The sequence below is a fragment of the Haliaeetus albicilla genome, chromosome 5 (assembly GCF_947461875.1).
Source record: "Haliaeetus albicilla chromosome 5, bHalAlb1.1, whole genome shotgun sequence".
Lineage (NCBI taxonomy): Eukaryota > Metazoa > Chordata > Aves > Accipitriformes > Accipitridae > Haliaeetus > Haliaeetus albicilla.
This window is the reverse complement of record NC_091487.1, coordinates 27,694,765-27,715,490: the sequence shown is the minus strand read 5'-3', so window position 1 is coordinate 27,715,490 and position 20,726 is coordinate 27,694,765. Positions and strand designations below refer to the sequence as shown.

The window sequence follows — 20,726 nt, the reverse complement described above, 5'->3', positions numbered from 1 at the left end:
GTAGCATGGTAGATAGGCCACTCACTGCGAGGTCATACCCTTACATTCCATGCTTTGATCCAGTGAATATTTAAGCATTTTATTCAATCGGAGCAGCCTCAACATTTGATACTGAGAACAAGCCACTCCAGCAGCCAGTGTTAGCACAGTGCTACTCCCTCGAGAGGGAAGCAGCTGGGGTCCACTTCCCTCGTACAGATAATAGAGCTGAACCAGTTTCCTCCAGCCTCTTAAGTAAATGATCCTATCCAAGTGACTGGTTTCTGGGCAAGACTAGTATCACAGCAGCCTCTCTTCTCTGTGTCATTTGTTTCCTTGACTTTTAGAGAAAATGCCTGAAAACAAGCACTCCATTTAGGTTTTGATGAAATATATCCAAGAGGAAGACTGAAGGAAAGGAGAGGGAAAGGAAAGGAGTTTTTTTTATTCTGAGACGAAATTAAGTGAATTTGTTTATATGACCACTCACTGAACAGTCATTCACTGAGCTCTACTGCTAAACTGCTTGTAATGCTTTTGTCCAATGCATTTTATTTACCTAATATATTTTCAAATGCTTGGTTTCTAAAGAGAACTAGTGTTAGCAAAACACATTCCACAAGAAGTCAGAAATCACACAAGTAAGGCCATCTTCATAGCCCGAGCCTAATCTTATCTACTGGAAAGATAACCAAGGGTTATAGTTTAGGTTTATAAGCCTTTATATAGCATTTCAAAACCCAGGAGGGTTTTGTTTTTATCGCTGAACTCCTCCATCTGCAGGTAGAAGCTATTGTTTTCGGCTAGTCTATATATTGCTTTGCAGATTAGGACATAGGCTACTTGAAGGATGCCTTTTTCTTTCAGTTGGGTATCCATTTTGACTATTTGTGGGGCATGATGCCCCGGAAGATCACCCTGTGACTGTATAACTGTCATATTCAGAACTTCTGGATAAAGGCCACTGCTCTTCTTTGGGGCGAGTTCCTTTGGGCAGAGATGGAGCAGTGTGGGAGGATGTACTGATCTATGTGGATTTAGGCAGTTGCAGAGTTTTTACTGATCCCAAGCTACAGTTTAGAGCTAGACTTCTTCAGCAGAATACATGAAAGGAGAGCAAGCCAAAAATGTGCATAAGAGTCAGCAGTAGAGACCAGTAGGTAACGTTTTTGCAACTATACATCCCACTTCTGGGGTCCTGGAACAAGCTTCTCTGTCAGTAAGGATTTTAAGTCTGCTTTATGGAGACTGATTCATAAACCAAAATGATTTATACTCAAGGGAGTAAAGCTTTGTAAGGCTTTGCTAAAAATCAAAGCAGTGATGCCAAAAAAAAATGCCAAACAGTTCAGGAGCTACTTAAGACCACTCCATATAACAACATACACTCCATACAGGCATTTTGTCAGATGTATGCATAGGTGGTAAGAGAACACAGTTTGAAATAACTGGAAGAGGAGTTGAGAATGGCTGAGAATTTGTCTTGGGGAAGACACACCTAGCAACGTTCTTGTTTAGGCAGCCTTCCTCTGAAGACAAGGACCTTCTTAAAGCTTAGGAACGCTTTTGAAAGTACATATTCAAACTGGTAATATCATAGCAGCAAGCCCCTCAAGGAAATCTTTTTATTTCTCTATTAAAACACAGATTCACCTGCTCAATTCCAGATTTGTATTGAGGAAGCGTTAAGCCACTGCAATTCAAGACTCTTCACAATGATGGACCAGATGTTCCTTTCCTAATTGGGGGGGGGAAGCGTATTTTTCCATTTCATGGAAGCACTGAGATGAGCATTACAGGAGCAGGTAGTGTAGATGAAGAATATTTTTAGCTCTCATCTTTGTGCTTTTTGTTTATGCAACTCCATCTATCCCCAAAAACACAAGACTTTTTTACTTTGGGTATGTGCAAATCAGTATAAATAAAACCAAAGTTGTACCTATCCATCTGAATACATAGTTTGCTCCTGTATTTTATATGTCATTTTGTACTCATTTTGCATGCACACATACAGTAGTTGTGTAGAGAATGCTGAAGTGGCATTTGCTGAGAGAATTTATTTGTTAAGGGACAGATTTTTCTAGAATTATATAAGTACCAAGAAATAGCAAAGGTCGCCTACTGGGATTTCCAAAATCTCTAAGCAAGAAATTGAAATCTGTGAGAATGAGGCATGAGACCTTAAGAGGCTTTGTTGAACATTCCTAAAGGTGCCTGTGTGTCCTTGCACGTTTGGACCTTCAGCACTGCAGCAGAGTCACCCGCCATACCATTCTTCTCTCTGACCTAAAATACAAACCTAATTACTTTCTTCTTGAATGACTAGTTTGGTTACTTCATGAGATGTAAATTCAATGAGTGTCTGTGCTTACATCTCAGGAGAAGAGTGTCATATTGCACATCTAATTTATACTATGAGGACTGTTTCCTTCACAAGCAAAAAGACAAATGTCATTTGTTAAATCTGTGTCTTAGGATACAGTCAAACATAGTCAGTACTGCTTTCAGTTAAGTAAAATATGGTGAGATTATACTGGCAGATATATCATGATTGCACAAAGTAATAAACATTGCTTTCTTCAGGTCAATGTCTTCCATATTTTGAATAAAACTCTGCAAACACTGAGACTTTTAGGGTAGTTCCCAGCACCTCCCATTTGTCTGTTTAGAAATTTAAGTTACCTTTGGTCTTGAGGTATAAGACTATTCCTTCAGTTTACCGCAGATTAAAATGCTCAACCTCCAAAAGGAGCTGCCTGCAGCATCCCGCTGGGCTGGGTACAGAGCCTTATCGACAAGGGGCAATTCTGCCACTCTCACCCCTTGCAGGTAGTATACCTCGTTGACACAAAACCAGCCTTGTTAGCTGCCTTTTATTACTCACAAAGAAAAATGTTGCTTAGTGTGAGTCAGGATGGTAGAGTTGGGCCCTTGGTGAACAAAGAGTCCAGGATTATCGTTCCGAAAAGCCCCCTGAGGCCTGTATCAAGAGTTATTAGCCACTGATTCAGCCCATAGCATTATTTTGCAGGCTTAAGTGGGATTTCAGTGGTATATTGGGTCTTGTGTCTGTGTAGGGGTGAATTTTGCCCTCTGTTATTTTATCTTATAAATAGCTGTTACAGTTTCTCTTCTACATTATTGTTTAAATCTCTTTCAAAGGTATGGTTTCTTAATCTCCTGCTGCTTTTTTTTTTCTTTCTTCTAATAAAGAATAAATAAATTTGCAAATCCACACATGACTGAAACAAAAGGCAAATAAGCCCTGCATGGTTTGTATTTGGTGTGGGATACCTCATTTTGATGATTTCAGTCATCATTCATTTGAAAAGCAGAAGCTATGATTGTTAAGCCTCATTATTTTCAATGAAGCCTGACAGTTTCAAGGTTAAACAGAAGACAGCTACTTTCATCCCAGTGGTATTTCTCTTCAAACATGGGCAGCTCTTCGCTAACTTGTTCTGCTCTGGTGTGCAGTGCCATTGCTTGGTCACAGAGTGGTGCACATCTAAGGCCAATTGCAGGACAGTGTGTAAGCAGTGACCTCCGACCTATGTCTCCCCAAAAGAAACCTCAATTATTGAAGTCATTCTTCCCCCACTTGTATAAGCCACGGAGTATTTCTTTTTAACTGAACAGTGATTTAAATGAGCCATGATCTCGGATTTTACTATTTTCTGCTGTCTCACAGAAAACAATTTGCAGCCCAAACCTTCTGTTTGTCCAGACAGTTTGAAACATTTCTTCTGTGCTTTATGTCTCTGAAGCACATTGGAGAGGGTGCTAGTGTGAGAGAGAAAGAGACCTCCAGTAATAAAGTAGCTGAGAAAGCCGCAAGGCTTCTGAACATACGTGCTGTTAAAAGTAAGGACTGATCTGCCGTTGCTTTCTGAAATTGCACGTGAACTAACAACTGATTTAACAGGGAAACTTCTCAGTAAAAGAGGCAGGGAAACTATGACCTATCAGTAACCGAGTTAAAACCCTTAGAACCCAGAAAACATTGATTTATCCACTGTGAGAAAACTTTCAGGAGCAAATAACTTGTGGAAGCCCTGACTTTATACTTGCATGGACAGACTGCACTGAATTATGACTGTCTGGGTGCTGCCTCCATAAAGACGAAGAAGTGCAGTAGATGTATGTTACAAAACCAGGAAAAATGCACTAGTTGGTTAGAAAGGAAAAGCAATACTTGGAAAACAGAAGGGAGAGGAGTAGCTAAGCAGTAGTTTTTCACCTGTGCTTTCACTCCTTTAGCGTCCCTGTGGAACAGCTAGAACCAGCTGAACTTTCCACGTACGTTTCCTGGTGTCTGATAATTACATTAGGGTGGTGAATTCTTAATCTCGTTTCAAGAATTAAGTCACCTGGTGAGTACAATGAAAGGTGTAGCTTCATGGTGCTTGCTGGTTCCTGGAAAACAAGAGTGTTTCAATACGTACCATGTGCGTTAGTCATGACTTGTGGCAATAAATCCAAGACGTGTTAACTAGTTTTCCTGCACTGAAGGTACTAATGCATCCATGAGATAAAATGAATTTTGCAGTTTTGATAAAGCTGTGTTATTTTTATTTCCTATCTGCATTCCTCATGTTGTATAATATATTAAAAAAAAAAACAACTGTCTTTTCAGATAAGAAAAAATAGTCAACTTTGCAACAGTGAATACAGCTATTTGAACCTGCAACTCTTTTTATCCATTATGAAAGTTGTGTGTATAAAATGCTGGACATGGCTCTAAAAGTGTTTTACTACACAGTGTCTGCTTTTATATAGTTAGTTTATTTGTAGGAGAGCTTTTATTGAAGGATTCCATTAAATACAGATAAATTGAAGAAATAGCTTGAATGCATGATTACTAGAGTGCTGAAGATAAGTGTGGGCAAATGGAAAACACTGAACAAATTTAGCCCTTTGCATTTGCCTGCATACTTTAACAAAGGGAAAGAACAAATTAAGCCAGTGAGATGCTGGACATGCTTACAGCCTGTGCCTTAAAACTAAGAGAGGATTAGGTGGCTCTCTGTCCTACTTATTTAGACTGATAATTTTTCTGTAGTTGTGTCAACATAATAATCATACGGGCCACCTTCAAAATATCATCATCCACATCCTCAGGAAGTTGGCTTGTTGAGTATTTTGAAAAAGTTTTTGACATAAACCACATGGGGTTTTAGGCATAAATTTATAAGCTGGACAATAAAGGTATCTGTTGCGTAATGGGCAGAGTATTTTTTAAGGGGAAACAACAGCTAAGTGTTACATTTAGCAAGAGCATTGGACCACTCATATTTTAAAAAGTGCAAGAACTGAATGTCCTGCCTACACCGAGGTGTGTATGTGCCACAGGATTGCTGCACAGGGTTTTGTGTTAATGCCTTACGGGGACCTCAGATACTACATATACTACAAAAGAAAAGTGAGTTGATATATATCACTGACTGCACATGGGTTGGGTTGTAGGTTAAAAAGTTTTCTGTAAGTGGTCTGCATTCTCCCTTAATGTCTGTCTTTTACAGTAGTGCTTTGTTTCTGAGCGTGACCACCACCAGGACAGCTTGGTTCAGTGCAAACACTGTCTCTTTCAGCCAGAACATTCCTAACGTTAGCTTCCTTTTTTTTTCTCTCCTCTCCCTCTCCCCTACCCCCTCTCAGGTTGGAAAGGCTGGTGGACGTCCTGAGGAAGAAGGTTGGAGCAGGGACCATTAGGACCGTGATCTGATTGAAAGCTCTAGTCTAAGGAAGCATTCACATCTGGTGACCAGGCTGCTTCATTCAGCACTGTGTAAACACTAAAGCCTTAACTTAGCAAACAGTTGTTAGAAGTGGGACACTCCAGCGACATTCCAAGCTGAGATAAAATCAAATCATAAATGTTTAACTACTTTGCTGCTGAGTTCTGTGATTTGTTGAAATGTTTCACTGCAAACATATATTTGTTTTTAAGCAGATGCATTGTGGCACTGTGTACTGTGAAAAATTATGTAGATGCTTATTTTAACAGTCTGTCCTCTCGGTGTTACTAGACTGTAGTCTGCTGCAAGGCACAGCTTGATCATGTTTTCAAATACTGCAGGCTTCAGGTGCAGAATCCTGCAAAGCAGTTTCAAAATTTAAATCCCTTATGTTATTTTGTGAGACTGCAAACAGTCCAGTATTTGTATGTTAAATATATTAATCGATAAAGTAGGTTCACGTTCAAGAAATATCTCTAGCTAGTGTATTGGAGATTTTTTTCCTCTTTACTCATAGCCCATTGAATTGCAGCTAGTGACTGTGGCTACGTCTAAAGGAAGGATACATAAACAGCTTTCTACAGTGATTGAATAGCTACTGCTAGTACATGGCATTTTCAGTGTACATTAAAAAGAAATGTACAGTTAGGTTTCACTGGAGGTACAGCTTCATAAATTGCAACATGAAAGCCTTGTGACATTGTACCATATCTCAGACAGTGGGGAAGGTTTCCTGTATTGTTTTTAGTCACTCCTCTGTCCTTTCCTATGAGGGAAAATCTCTCAAATATTCAGAAACCACCTTATAGAGTCAAAATGCACCTTTCCAGTGTAAGGTGGTTCCCTCACCCCTTTCCTGCAAGACTTTTTGCCTGCTTCTTCTAGACCTCTTGTAGACTGTACTGCTTTGCAGTGCGGCAGTACCGTCTAGGTTGGGTTTGAGGCCAGACTGCCACCCCTCTGCTTTGTGTACTCCCGAAGTGCCCTGGGACTGAACTCAGAGGCTGAAAGATAGACTCCTACAGACAGGGGAGAAATTGAGGGGTGAGGAGGAAAATCTGGGGCACATAGACATTATAGACCTTACAGACACAGGAGAGTTGGACCTAGAGTTATATTTGTGACCCAAACATCTCCCTGTATTCGGTATGTCTTTGTCACATGACTAAAGGTGAGCAGAAGGGTCAGGTCAGTGCTCATATAAACCTGCTCAAGAAGGCACCTGTAATCTATAAGCAGCCCAAATTCATTAATGAATCTCAGGAGCACAGTGGGCTTTAAGCCCACTCCCAGGACCAGCCAGCTCAGGCAGGGTGGATGTAGCTCCTAAGGCTTCCATTTGCCTACTCTGCTTTGTGTTTAATGTTGTTAGGCTATCTTGCCTCTTAATGTTTGCTTGTACAGATGTCATGATAGGGCAGTCTAGCTTAAGAAAATGAAATTTTCATTTTGGATAGGGGAGACATTTCAATGCCTGTTTTTCCTTTCAAGCACTTCCATGTTCAACCTTCATCATCTGCAGACCTAACCTCCTCCTAGTTTCAGTTGCCCAAACCTAATCCCTTGCAGGGAGACAAGTAGCATTCCTCCAAGCCAAATTTACCCAAGTCACTTCTAGAAACTTCTGAAGCGCTGCTTTTTGACCTTTGGTCAATCCTAAGATAGCCAGTGAGTCTGAGTCTCTCCCCCACACCTATTCAGTGGGAAGAAAGTTTACTGCTTCCAGACCAGAGGACTGTCACCCCCCAGCTCCCAGCCCCTTCACCATCTCCCGTGTGCTGCTGTCCAGCGCTTGGGCAACTCAGCTGCTCTTCTTCCTACTCTCCTCATTGAGCTTTAGTGCACTAAGTGAGAGACAAGATCTCCTGAGCTGTCAGTGCTGTTGAGCCATTTCTGCTCTAATGAAGTGGTGAGGAAGGAATAAAGATGAGAACGTAAGGACTACCATACTGTGCTAGACCAAAGGTCCAACTGGCCCAAACACTGCCTTTCTCAATAACCAGTAGAAGACACCTAGGAAAGGGTATAAAGTCAGGCCAGTACTAGTGACCTTTCTCCTAAATTGTGTCCCAGCAATTTGTTATTTAGGGGCTTTCTGAGCCAGAGGTAGTGTCTTTGTATTTAGCAGCATTTTTTCATGACCTATTTTTTAATCCATTTAAACTTTTAGTATCTACTTGTTCCTGTCACGAGGACTTATGCAGTTAATGATGCATTGAGTGAAGAAGTATTTCCTTTTCTTTGTTATGAACCAGTCTATTCATTTGCTATCACCTAGTTTTTGTATTAGAGAAACAGCGAACAACCATTCCCTGTTCATATTGTTTCCATGTCCCTTGTAATTTTACATATTTGGCATCCTTCCCCCACCATCTCTTTTCCAGAAAGAGCCCTAGTCTCTTGTAAAGAAGCTGTCTTGTGTTTTTAATTGGTCTTGTCATGCTAATCAATTTCTTTTCCAGTTCTGCAGTGTTTTTACTGAGATACAACCAGATTTGTGCCCGGTATTCAAGATACAGACAAATTGTGACTTTAACAGTTTTCATAATGATGTCTGGTTTATTCTCTATACTATTTGTAATGATTTTTAGCATTGGATTTGCTTTATGACAGCTGATTTCTTGGAATTAATATTTCTGTAATAATAACAACAACTCTAGATCTCATTCCTCTGTTATAATATTCAGCTCAGAGTTCATCATAGGGTCTATGCAGACGGAACTGTTTTCTGAATGCATAGTTTGCATTTATGGGTACTGAATGGCATCTGTTCTTCTAGCATGCATTCCCTGGTGACCATGAGCTCCTGTTCCATCTCTTCTCACAGCTCATCTTTACTACTTGCAGTACTATAATATCATCAGCATCTCCATGCTGAAAATGATGATATGAAATACCACCATCTCCAAATTAACGCCCTTTTCAAGGTGATTTCTTAGTTAAGTTGAACAACATGGGCTTTGGGACAAAGATTCCTGTAGGACAATAAGGTAACTTTCCTTCACTGTGAAAATGATACATTTATTCTTACCCATTGTTTTAATCTAACTTTGAACTGTTTATTTTTTGATGTAAAGATCTTCCCTCTTACTCCTTGGCAGCTTTGATGAGGAAGCTTGTTTGCTACTTTGGAAATGCAAGTTTACTAAATCAGGGCTTGTTTTCCATGCATGAATGTGCTAAGTTCCTCCTTCTCCTAGGAGTATCGAGAGCTCCTTACCTTCCCCCAAGTCTTTCTGCCTCTGAGCGAATAATCTTGTGAGTGCAGGCTTCGTACAGCAAGACTGTTTGACCTCCAGCCTCTTGCGTCTGCTAGCTTTGTTTGGGAAAGTAGGATTGCCCAGGCAAAAGCCATCTAGCAGGCTTGATGTCAGATACATCTGGTTGTGGGTAATACTGGATTCGGTAAAATTAGTTGCTTCATAATCTTCCTTTTGCCACATTGTACCGAAGGTGAAAAAATACTTCCTGACTCTGTCTTATGTCTTGTACCAAGTAGCCTGAAATTCAGTAAGCTTTTTAGTTAGGGGGTTTTATCATCCTGTAGATAAATTACTTTGAATCATACTTAAATTAGGTTTTAATTTTTAAAATTCAGCTAGAATTGTTTGTCTTCTTTGAAAAGGGCCTTGGGAAATTTACTGTGCTGAGAGGCGAAGATTCAGAAACGGTTGTTCTCACTCTTCCTTGCTAACAACTTGGTGTGTGGTCTTTGGCAAATCCCTTAGTGACAGTCATAAAAGGTATGCAGCCCCTGAAGAGGTGCCTAGGGTCCTCAGGGGAGTTTGCAAAAGCATCTGTGTGACTAACGTCAAAGCACTTTCGCTTCTTCACCAGCTGAAGTGAACAGCAAAAGTCACACAGGTCTGGTAATGCAGGCCCAGCCTTTAGTGCCCTCGGGTGAATTTCTGGCCCCATTGAACCCAGTCTGAGTTTTGCCTTTCAGTGTAACAAGGGCAGGGATTCTGGTCTGGCAAGTAGAAATAGGCAATAATGATAACAGGGGTTAATTGGCTTTTATCATATAGTTTATTCATTGAGAACTGATTGATGTCTGCACAGAGCTCTGAAAGTGAAAAGAAGCCTGATTCTATACAGGAGACAAATGCAATTGTCTCTTCTGTCCTAATTTATGAGAAGGATGAGATTGCATCAGATTATGTACCAGGAGCAGCAATTCATTTGCCTCCCGATGGAACAGCAGTTCATGATGAAAGGTGGCTCACCATAGGCAATGCTTATGGTGACGGTTGTAATTACTGGTCAAATTAGTGTCCCTGCTGTCTTGAAGAGCACTGAGATACTCAGAAACGTCCTTCCCCTGTGAGATTTTGTGTGTTTCTCTTGATGATCCGGCAGCACGTTATGCATTGGGAGCCATTTCTGGTATATGCCAGGGTAAAATATGTAAATAGCGTCATGTTGGCTCGGGCTAAGAGCGTTATTAATGCTTTTCGGCACTGTAATTATATTCATAGTAAGCCTTCCCTAAGCCCTCACTAATTAACAATATTGTGACAAATCAACTTTAACAGAAAAGAACTGCAGACCTTTAGTCATTTAGTACTGTTTTTCATTCAGCCCACAGCCCAAAATTTGTGGCATGGTTTTCTGTACTAGTGCTGGGAAAACTGCTGATATTTGAAAAGTTCAGAGCCAGCTCAGTCTTGTTAGTGGAATCCTGTAGATGAGGTTGGTTTGATTCCTCTTTAAACATATCCACAAGAAAGTAAGATTCATTAGTTAATCATTAATGTAGGGGAATACTAAAACTGCTTTTATAAATAAGCTATCATATTGAAATAGTTTAGTAATGTCAATATGTTGTCATAGGCACATTTATTTATTTATTTATTATTCCGAATCATAGGACTTCTTACAAGATACCTTAATTTTCAAATTAAATGGCTTTATAAATATTCTTATCAGGTGATTAAGAGTTGTAACATCTTTAATCCACGTACACAAATGAACTTGCTATCTAAATGTCAAGATTTCTCTGTGCCTTTATTTTCTTCATTTAGAATAATTCCAGATGAAGGCTGTTAGGTTTGTTGGCTTTTTTCTTTTAATTTGTACCTCAGAAGATTTTCTTCCCGTGCATGAATAAACTGTGAGGCACATGAAATCATTGACCGGCAGTTTCTCTGACACTGTGCTTGCTATGATCGCAGCATTACATGTACTGACTCTTATCACTGTACCATTTCACATCAGGTCTGCAGAACTGGACTTTCTCTGTTTGTTCTTCTCATGCATTGGTAAATAAAATGTATTCACAAGTCCAAAAAACCAAAGTGGTGTTCTCATATTAGGTTGATTATAAGTCAGCTGTTGAGCTTCAGTGGTCTAAACATTTCATTCTTCAGTTTTGTTGGGAGCACATGTGTTCTGGGAGGCTTTTAAACAAATACTTGAAATGGTTGAAAGATTTACATTGCCAGTGCCTAGCTAAATATGTAGTCTTTAGAAAAGACATGGTTTATTTTGGCACCATTTGAAAAACTCAAATATTTTAAACATTTGTTAAGTTTGAGCTTGCACATTTGAACTAAAAGTTTGCATTCCAAAATTGCATCTCAGGTTACCTGTCTCTCTCTCTTTTGTATTTTATAATCCCTTTATTAAAATAGCCTGCAAAAAAAAGTTGGGTTTGGAGTGTGGTTTTTTATTGTTAATTGTAAAATATTGCCATTAACTTAATCAATTTTAAGGTAACATTTACCTGGTAACTTTGTTCAACTAAGCATCAGAAATGCAAAGCCAGAAGTGTTTTCAGAATTTAGGGCTTCATGGTGGTAGCCAAGACTTGGTTGTAAAACTAATCAAATACAGGAATGGTGGCCAAGTCCTGCAGTGCTTTACTCTTAGTCATACTATGTACTGTGATGACTGAGTACTAACCCTGATGGTGAGTGCAGGGCCAGGCAATAAAGAAAACAGGTTGAAAAGGTGTACTGAACTGAAAAAAATAGAGTAGTTCAAGGAAAAGGAAAAGCTGTCTTTGACCTGGAGTTGGTTTTCTTTTCTTTCCCTTGGCAGCAACAACGTTTAGTCTAATTTTTTCTTTAAAAAAAAAAACCAGCTTTTATTTTCTCATAAGTTTCAACCTGAAACTTGTACTGAAACTTACAAAGTTGAGAATGCATAAATTGAAACCACCATATTTTGTCTAAAACCTGTGAGAACCCCTGTTCAGCAAGTCCTGGAACACACCGTTACAATTGTGCGCATGCTTTGGTGTGTTGCCCAGCCAGTCACCAGCTGCAAAGGGTCACACTCCTTTCTGAGAGGCTGTCATCAGGAGGAGTTTGTCATGTTCCCTCCATGGTTACCTTGGGCCAAAGGTCCATGCAGTGTCACATTCATAGAAGTTCATCATTATTTGGATGGCTTCTGAACATGATAGAGGCAGATCCATTGTTATATGGTAAAACAACAATGTACCTGAGAATTGGTCACAACTGCTTCCCATTGGCCATGCTAAAGCAAGGTTATGATAACCCTTGCAGAATACATTACACGAGTTTGCGATGATTAGTACTCACGCATGAATATGCACACCATATTTCACATAAAATTGAAAAATGTAATGGTTTACTGAAGAATTCAAAGGTTGGAAAGTGATATATTTGTTTATGAACTAAGTATTAGCAGAACTAATTCCAGAACCAAACTTATAAAAGAAAAAAATATCAAAAGGTTAAGATGCAAAAATGAAAAACTACTTTGGTACTATGCTGATTCATTGTCTGAAGCCTCAGGACTGCGTTCATGAGCATTTCACTCATGTAGTGCCACTATTTCACAAGTTTTGTGATCAAAGAGTTAAACTGTTTTCAAAAATCAGTCTATGAGAAATGAGGCTACTGGTATCTAAGTTGATATAGATATCAGTTTAGAAGTTGAAATCTTGCTTAAAAGCAAGACTTCAAATATCTGTAAGAATCTGCTTTTCAAAAAGTTAATATCTTCACTTGGATATTTAGCTCATTCACATAACATAGTCAACTCATATGCAGCCTCTGTGAAAGTACACTAGACTAGAAATAGAATAACAAACAGTAGGAAGTCTCCATCAGCACATGCTCACAGCACTAATATCACCCCCTTTGGTGCTTTAACAGGCTATATAAAATTATCAGCTTTGTTTCTTCCACTTTATATAGGGAAAATTTTCTCTCTCACCCCTAACATTCTACCAGTGCATGGTGACCATCAGTATTACAAGATGATGGTTACTAAACGTTAGCAGTAGAGTTAAGCAAGAGAGGGAGATGCAGGAATAAAGATTAGGAATGTGATCAGCTGTGATATTTGTTACATCAGTTTGTTTTAAAATGGCAGTGCAGAAAATGAAACACTTCAAGCTATGACTGTGGTACGGCAGACCAGCTCTACCACTCAGCCATATTCTCACTGGAGAGGACACTACCCTCACCCACAGTTCAAAAATGCAGGGCTTCATATCCACAGTACAGGGCATGGATAAGGAGCTATGGGTCGCCAAAATTTGGGCCTAGGGTTATGAGCTCAAATCAGCAAACTGTGAAAGATGTAGATAAATCATAGCTTTGAATTGGACCCTTCTTCCCATTAGACAAGGAAGGCACAAATCAGGACTGTCCTCTTGTTGCTAAAGCAGCGTAACAGAGAAAGTGCAAGATAGAAATTAGATTTTGAACAGAACAGCAGAAAGCAATTGGGTGAAGCCCAAAAACACATCAGTCTGCAAGCTTTGCCTGCTTCAGGTGTAGAAAAGGAGGAAAAGTTGTTACAAGCAGTGACAGAAATACTTTGCTTCGCTTACACATAGAAGTCTTGAAAACTTCATGAAAGTCAAAGCAAGATACGGCTGTTGTAATATTTGAGAGTAAGTGTCTCACTAGGGTTAAGGTTGGTGTGTGAGCATAAGGCTAGGAAATTTGTTGAAATTTGGTTGTGTTCATTTTTTTCACTAAATTGTTGTTTGATAGGGCAAGCTACCCTGGTTCTAAATTTCAAATAAAACAACATTTCTAATTAACATTTAGCTGTTTTGGTCACTGTATAATCAATATGAAAATTGGCAGCATCCCCTCTACTTCTCACAGGTTGAGCAGTAGAAATGGCAGTTGTCCTATCACTGAGGCTTTCTTGGAATAAATATGACACAAATTATGATATCAAAATAGTAAATATTTAATTAAATTTAATAGGATCTGATCCCTTCTACAATTTTCATCAATGAATCTCAACACACATTTAAAAGGAAAATTAACAATAATAGTACTTTATCCCTAAGTTGGTAAAAGAAATGCCTAAATGAGCATTTGACTTCATGTTGTATTTCTTCACTCTGGGCCTGATTAGAATTGACTAAAGTAGACTGAGAATTTTCCAGGCAGATCTTACCACTTCTGTTGGTGCAGTCAGCACTCCAAGATGCCAAAGCACTATTCTGGCTCAGGTGTAGTCATGAAATGCTACCTCTAGCCATCCACAGCTCTTTATCACATTTCTAATGGTTCCTGCTCTCTGGTTTAGAAAGTCATGGCGGCTTCTGTCCAAGCAAGTAAAGAATGAGCAGGGCTTGGTTCACCCAGCTGATGTGTGGCAGCTCTGTGTAGGAAGGTAGTGACAAACAGCTTGAGGGGCTGCAGCCTTTTCAGTGGGCCAGACTGGTGACCACTGGGAACATCTGGGAGATCTAATCCTTGCTAATTTACAGCTCTCAGGGATTCATGCTGGGCTGTCTCCATTATTAGTCTGAGATAATGAGTTGTCACTGTATGAATAAAGGTAAGGGCCATGTCTATAGCAAAGTTGTCATTCGGTGGCTTAAATTTTAATGTGCCTTTATTTGCTCAGTAGTTGCTTTAAGTCAAGCTATAAAATCATATCAGCAACAAATTTTATATGTACAAAAGGAATTTTGTAGTCTTTAAGAAAAATAATACCCCTGTTGGACTGCTTTATAGACTAATGTTTCGCTACTGTGCCATGGAAAAATCTCTGGAACCGGTCACAACTTCCCAGGAGAGTCAACAAAACTGAATTGTACCATCCTCTTTTTTTTTTTTCTCTTGCCAGTTGCAGCAATGTTCAGCTTTGCAGAAGGAAGAGGGGCTCACGTGGAGGCAAAGGGGAACCTGTGGAGTTTCAGGGCATCCAAAGATACAGGGACAATACTGTGAAAGTGAGCAGACTTCTAGGGGATCTGTCATAGGGAATGGGGCTCAGAAAGGTTAGTGTGGTCTTGGGGACCGACTGTTCCCCCAAGGGATATTAGCCTGTGGGGGCAGCTGCATTGTGTGCGGTAACTGAAGGCAGCCATGCCTTCTGCTGACTAGAAGACCCATGTTCCCCCTTCCCTAGGGGTGCAGGATTCCTCGCGCGGTGCACACGCATGCACTACCAAGGCAGGGATGCTCACTTGGCCCTTCAGACCGTATGACAACTTGGGCCCAGACATCTGCTATACTGAGGTAGGTTCTTCCTTAATTCAGCAGGTCCCCATAAAAACCAGCCAAATAAATATTGATCAGACCAGCTGTGGCCAAGAGGGGTGGTGCTGCATGTGCTGGTGAGCCAAGTGGGGAAGGAGAGGTCAAGACAGAAAGGGTGGAGGGAGGAAGGGTGGAGGGTGACCGTGCTTTGTAGATCCTTGCGGGGTCTTGAGATACCATCTGGCTGTGTGGTCCCAGCAGACAGGGACCCACTGGCCTCTGTGTCCACAGAGGACTGGAAGCAAGTTTTTAATACCATTCCCGCCCTTGACAACAACTAATGCCTGTGCGTGCCTGAAGTCACCTCTGTCTCATTCAGGCAATCAAATCTCAGCCCAAGCCATTTACAGAATCTGCCTGTTGGACTACATTCAGTGGGCTGCCTGGTAGCGGGCAGTAGAAGCACATCTCTCTCAGTTTCGTGTCATTTCTGTGGGATCTTAGTGCATCGAGACTGCTCTGGGACAGCACAGAACCAAAGCACAGAAAACAGAGCCAGCTGGGAGAGTGGCTTTTAAAGTGCACCCCTAACACAAACAAAACACAAATGTAGATGCGTCCTGAGTGAAATCTGCCTCACGAATTCGCTATTCAGAGATGTCTGTCTGTCTGGCCTTTTGCACAGAGCAGGGCTCACTGCTGGGCTGCGATTCCCCCATTCTGACCCAAAGGCATTGCATGTGGGACTAACTGCACCCGCTTACAGTACTTTTGGACTAGAGTTTGCTCACCTCCTGAGAGCCTGAAGTGCAGGAGAAGCAAGGGCAAAGATGCGCAAACTCACCCTGCACTCTGTGTTAAACAAAGGCTTGACTAAGGGTTGTGCTGCCAATGTGCAGGGATATCTGTGGAGAGCGAGAGGGGCTGCTTGTGTCTGCAGAACTACAGCATCAAACATTTGAATACAGCAACGACTGCCATAGCATGTGCTGGAATGAAGGCCAGAAAGCTTCACAGTTTTGCTCTTTTTTGATCACATAATGGAGAAACTCAGCTCAATTACTTTTCAAGCAGCTAAATGCCCTGCTTCCTCCACGTTTTGCTTGTCTGCTCATGATAACTTTATTTCCCCAGAGCTCTAACAGCCACTAGAGTAAGACTCTTATAAATCTGAACTGCCTGTGCCTGAAGAAAATATGCTTTCGTCGGTGTGTGTTTTTGTGAAATCCCACAGGACTGTTCTCAATAGTCCTATATAGCAAATCCACAACTGCCTGTTGTAACTATCCACCCTGGTTTTCAGTAATGGCATTATCCTTGTAATTTTCCAGTCATTGAAATCTGGTCTGCAAATGACTAACATTACATGTTATAAGGTGTTTCATCCAGAACTTCACCCTCATGCAGCCTCATTTCCCATAGAGCCAACCATCGTTATCAAGTGACCTGCTACCTACTATCTCATTAAAAGTCTTTTTTTTTTTTTTTCAGTGCTATTGACATTTTATCTTCTTATGGCACTTCTAAAACCACCTGCTGCAGGTGTCTAACTAGGTGCTGTGACTATTGCTTTCCACTAGTAGTAAAGCGAGCTGAGGTCTGGCAGGCTGAACCACATATTACCCTCTTGACCCAGGATGTGTAGGAGATATACCACCACCTGTCATAGGCATGTCCTGTTCCCGCCTTCCACCCCACCCCCCCCACTTGCAAAACCTGTAAATTGTGTCTTTAGTTCCTATTCAGTTACTCTTTTACCTAAGTGATTCATATACAACACATGTATCTAGCTAGCTACCATATCCATGTATGGTAATTATAACATGTGCATATAGTATAGTTCAATCCAAAGAAAAAGATTTCCTTGGCTTGGAAAGTTATTGTGCATTGTAAAAGTGAGAAATCCTATAGAATGGTTCAACATATAAAAACTACATGGCAGGCTCCTCCTCCTTGATTTACTGTTGCTTTTCTGGTGCACTCACCCTAGGAAAGCTGGATGCCAACCAGAACTGCATTAATTCCAGCGCCCCTTCATCTGTTACACCTAAAGCAGGTCCCAGGCCTTCAGGTGGAACTACAGATGTGTGGGGAATTACAGATCCCTGACTAAGGACACCATAGAGAATCTATTGCTGTTATTGAACTTGTTTTCTAATCTGTCTTTGTCTTCTTTCAACTTCAGACCAGTAGGTCTCATTACACTTCTTTTTCCTGAGAACTTAAAGAGCAATTTACTACCCCAGATCCTTCCCATTTTGATAATGGGGGGCCATGAACAGATTACCATTAATCTTCTCTTGGATAAACTGAACAGGGCGAGTTTCTGATATCACTTATCAGGTATTGCTCAGAGAGTAAGGCATTGCTAATTCTTGGGCATGCAGGTGCTTGACTTGGACACAACACTCCTTTCCTGCTCTCAGACATGGTCTATATGGAGCTGATCTCTCCCTGCCCTTACCGTGTACTTCCCTGATTCCAAGGACCATGCTCGTTCTCTAAGGCACCACATCACCCCAGGACCTCGTGCTCAGCGTCACTCCTAGACAGCCCCTCAGAGTACGTGTATGTGTGATCCATTCCTCCCTAAAATTTTCTGGATGTGGAAGAGACCAGACAGAAAATTATCTGAGGCAGAAAACTATAACAAAAGAGTGGGCTGAAAGAAAAATGGTAAAATAGAGTTAGGAAGCTCATTTCAGCAAACTCTGCTTCATTAATGGTGATGCCTGTGTCCTGTATTTTTGTTGCTGGACCATGAATCTTGCCCAATATGGAAAGAAATACATCCCTGTCATAACCATCTGATAGTCAGCATTGCTGAAGCCAGGTAGATGTCTCGCAAGGCTGCTACAGAAAAACCCTGAAGTGATTGTGTAGTTAATCTTGTTGGTTTAGTTGTGTTCCATGGTGATTTTAATTACACTGTAATCTGAGCTAAGTCAAAGGATGGTAAGAATAGTGGCTGGGTAGAGGTTAGTGGAATGTGAATGGAAAGAAGTGATTTGGGGGGGCAGATCTGATGGGCAGGAATATTGCTGCGCTCCCGGGGAGGGGGTGAGGCTGTTCTTGGCATGAGCATGACAGGGAGCAGTGCCAAGAGGCGGGCAGGGCTGGCAGCGAGGGATGACAGCCGCTGAGCAGGAAGAGTGATACTGTACTGATCATGAAAAGGTGAGAAACACTGCACCGATGCTGGTTAAGAGGGACGAGGTCAAAAGCGGGACTCAAAGATGTAAGGAAGGATATCACAAGAACAGAACTGCAGAGCTGAATGCCAGCACTGAGCATCCACCCTCCCTGGCAGGCACTTCACAACATCGACAAGGCTGAACCTTGAATTAGCTTGAGGTTTTTTTGCCCTGCCTGACAACAGTGTCTGCCCCTCACAGCTAGAGGGGTATCCAGCTCGTAACATAGCTTTCATGTCCATCAGTAATGGCTGCATTCAATCATCAGCTGTGGCACTGATGGACCCTAGATTACTGCTGTTTGATTAAGCAATGCTATCATCAGAGCTGTGTGCTCTGCAACACTTAGATGTTATTTAGGTAGACTGGCATGGAGTAGCAGTAGTTTTTGACCAAAGTATTCCTAGGAATGTTAACACTTCAGTTGAAATACACCTAGCACAGCTACCTTGGACTGTAAAGCCATGTAAGACACATCAAGCAATCATTCTTAAGTCCGTGCTGCAGCCTTCTTATGGTAATGAGGAGCTACTGAGGGTCAATATTAAGAGCACTCATTTTACCTATGGGGCAAAATATTTTATTTTGATGGGGGAAAAGAGACAAAGCTCAGAAAAGAAAGGCTGGGGTTTTGTGTTTCTGTAGGATGTACTGTGTATGTGGCAGACAAGTCTTATTACTAAGGGGGAAATGGTAGTTTGTGCTGGCATATAACATATTTTGATGTCTTGTATATCTTAAAAGACAAAAGCAGTCGTAGGGATGACGAATGGCCCTAAGCATGGTGGAGCTGACTGCACCCCTCTAGTTAGAGAGCAGTGGGTGGGTGGAGGTCCTGTGGACTCCTTTGAAAGCCAAGAGCTCCCTTATAGCAAACTCGTACTATCTCATGGGATCAAGACCACAGATTTCCCCTTTGATTTTCAAGAGCTCTTGTCATACCAAAGAAAAGCCAGCATTAAATGTGTGCCACCTTTGCCCCTGCACTTTGGGGAGCTCTTATCACAGGAGAGACCGCATGACTGCTTTCAGATTTTGGAAGGACACAGAATCTATTGCACATTCTTACAGTGCCCTGGAACATTGGCTCTAAAGCAGAAAACTAATGATGGACAGGTTGCAAAACAAATTCTATGAAGTTTGCTTTGTGAAGAAGCTGATCCAACTTTTTTTTTCTTTTTTTTTCCTCCCCCCTCCCCCCCCCCCCAACAAAAGCAGGTCTCAGAGTAGCTAGCTGGAAGCCTTGTTGCCTTCTTCCTTTAGATACAACACCAAATTTTGTCAATTTAATAGCAAAATTCATATTCTATTTCCTTCTGTTATATACTCACATAGATGAGATTTTAATTTGTCTTTTTTCCAAGGGTAAAGGTATGGATTTCCAAGCCATACAAAGTAAGAACTGTGCCATTTTAGTAAAAATTACTTGAATTCTGTGTATTATTTTCATAATCCCATTTTCCACTCCTATATATCAGCATTTTTTCTGTATAGACTCTGTGGCTTGTATGCGGTCTTGTTTTTTCTACAGCCGTTTCTTGACAGCAGGATCAATCCTGCTCCTGCCAGGTGCTGAAACTGCTGAACTGGCTTTGGCTGAATAAAAGCTGTGGGTGCGACACCAGCAGCTCTTAGCTCCCCTCTGTGGAATGCTACATTTGTATTAACATGTATCTTTCTTTGTGACTTTTTTTTTTTTTAACTGAAAATGATGCCCTTCAAAACCTCTTCCTGGAGAAAAAAAAAAAAAAAAAAAACACCACACTCCCGTTGGAATTTAACCTTAATTTGAACCAAGATCAGTGAAAGAAAAGCACTTTCGTGCATTGTTCACCAGCTCCACCCAGCCAGCCCCTTATCTAACCCCAGTCTCTATTGCCTATAGCTTTGTAACTTTTGCAGTAGTACGCTCCACATGCTCTTACATGCTTTAAACCAACCTGGAGACACTGTGACATTATAATACCAAGAAACACCTAATGATCCTATCTTGCAAGTCCTTAGGCTGCACGGTGCGGCAGCAGCAGGGACTGACTGTCCTTCCACGGGTTTATAAAGGGCCTAGTGCGTACTGCGAATAAACAGCCGTGGTTATTCCTCACCCCTGGCAAAGGTGACAGCAGGTTCTGAAACCCCTGAGTCAGCCACTCCCTACACCCCAAACCAGGGGATATTTAAACATTACTAACTCTTCATTTTAACCTGATTCCTTGGGTTTCTTTTGCCTTTAGAGGGAAGCAGTCAACCCTTGATTTGCATGACGTCAGCTCGGGGTCAAAATTCAACCTTAAACACACACATAAAAAAGCAAGCTTCCTTGTTTGCTGTTCAGAGGCGGACTTCCACTGTACGTCTCCTATCGCCTGCAGTGAGGGGAACAGCCAGCA

At 41.1% G+C, this 20,726-nt stretch overlaps 1 protein-coding gene across 2 annotated transcripts in view; it reads left to right on the top strand.

Annotated features, from left to right (window-relative positions):
* MIPOL1 (mirror-image polydactyly 1) overlaps positions 1 to 11,351 on the top strand; it is a 199,332-nt gene extending 187,981 nt beyond the window's left edge. For both annotated transcript variants that reach the window (XM_069783941.1, XM_069783940.1), the window contains exon 14: positions 5,638 to 11,351. In XM_069783941.1, the coding sequence (XP_069640042.1) occupies positions 5,638 to 5,704 (67 nt within the window). In that variant the 3' untranslated portion in view covers positions 5,705 to 11,351. The remainder of the gene's footprint in view (positions 1 to 5,637) is intronic.
* The last annotated feature ends 9,375 nt before the right edge of the window (positions 11,352 to 20,726 follow it).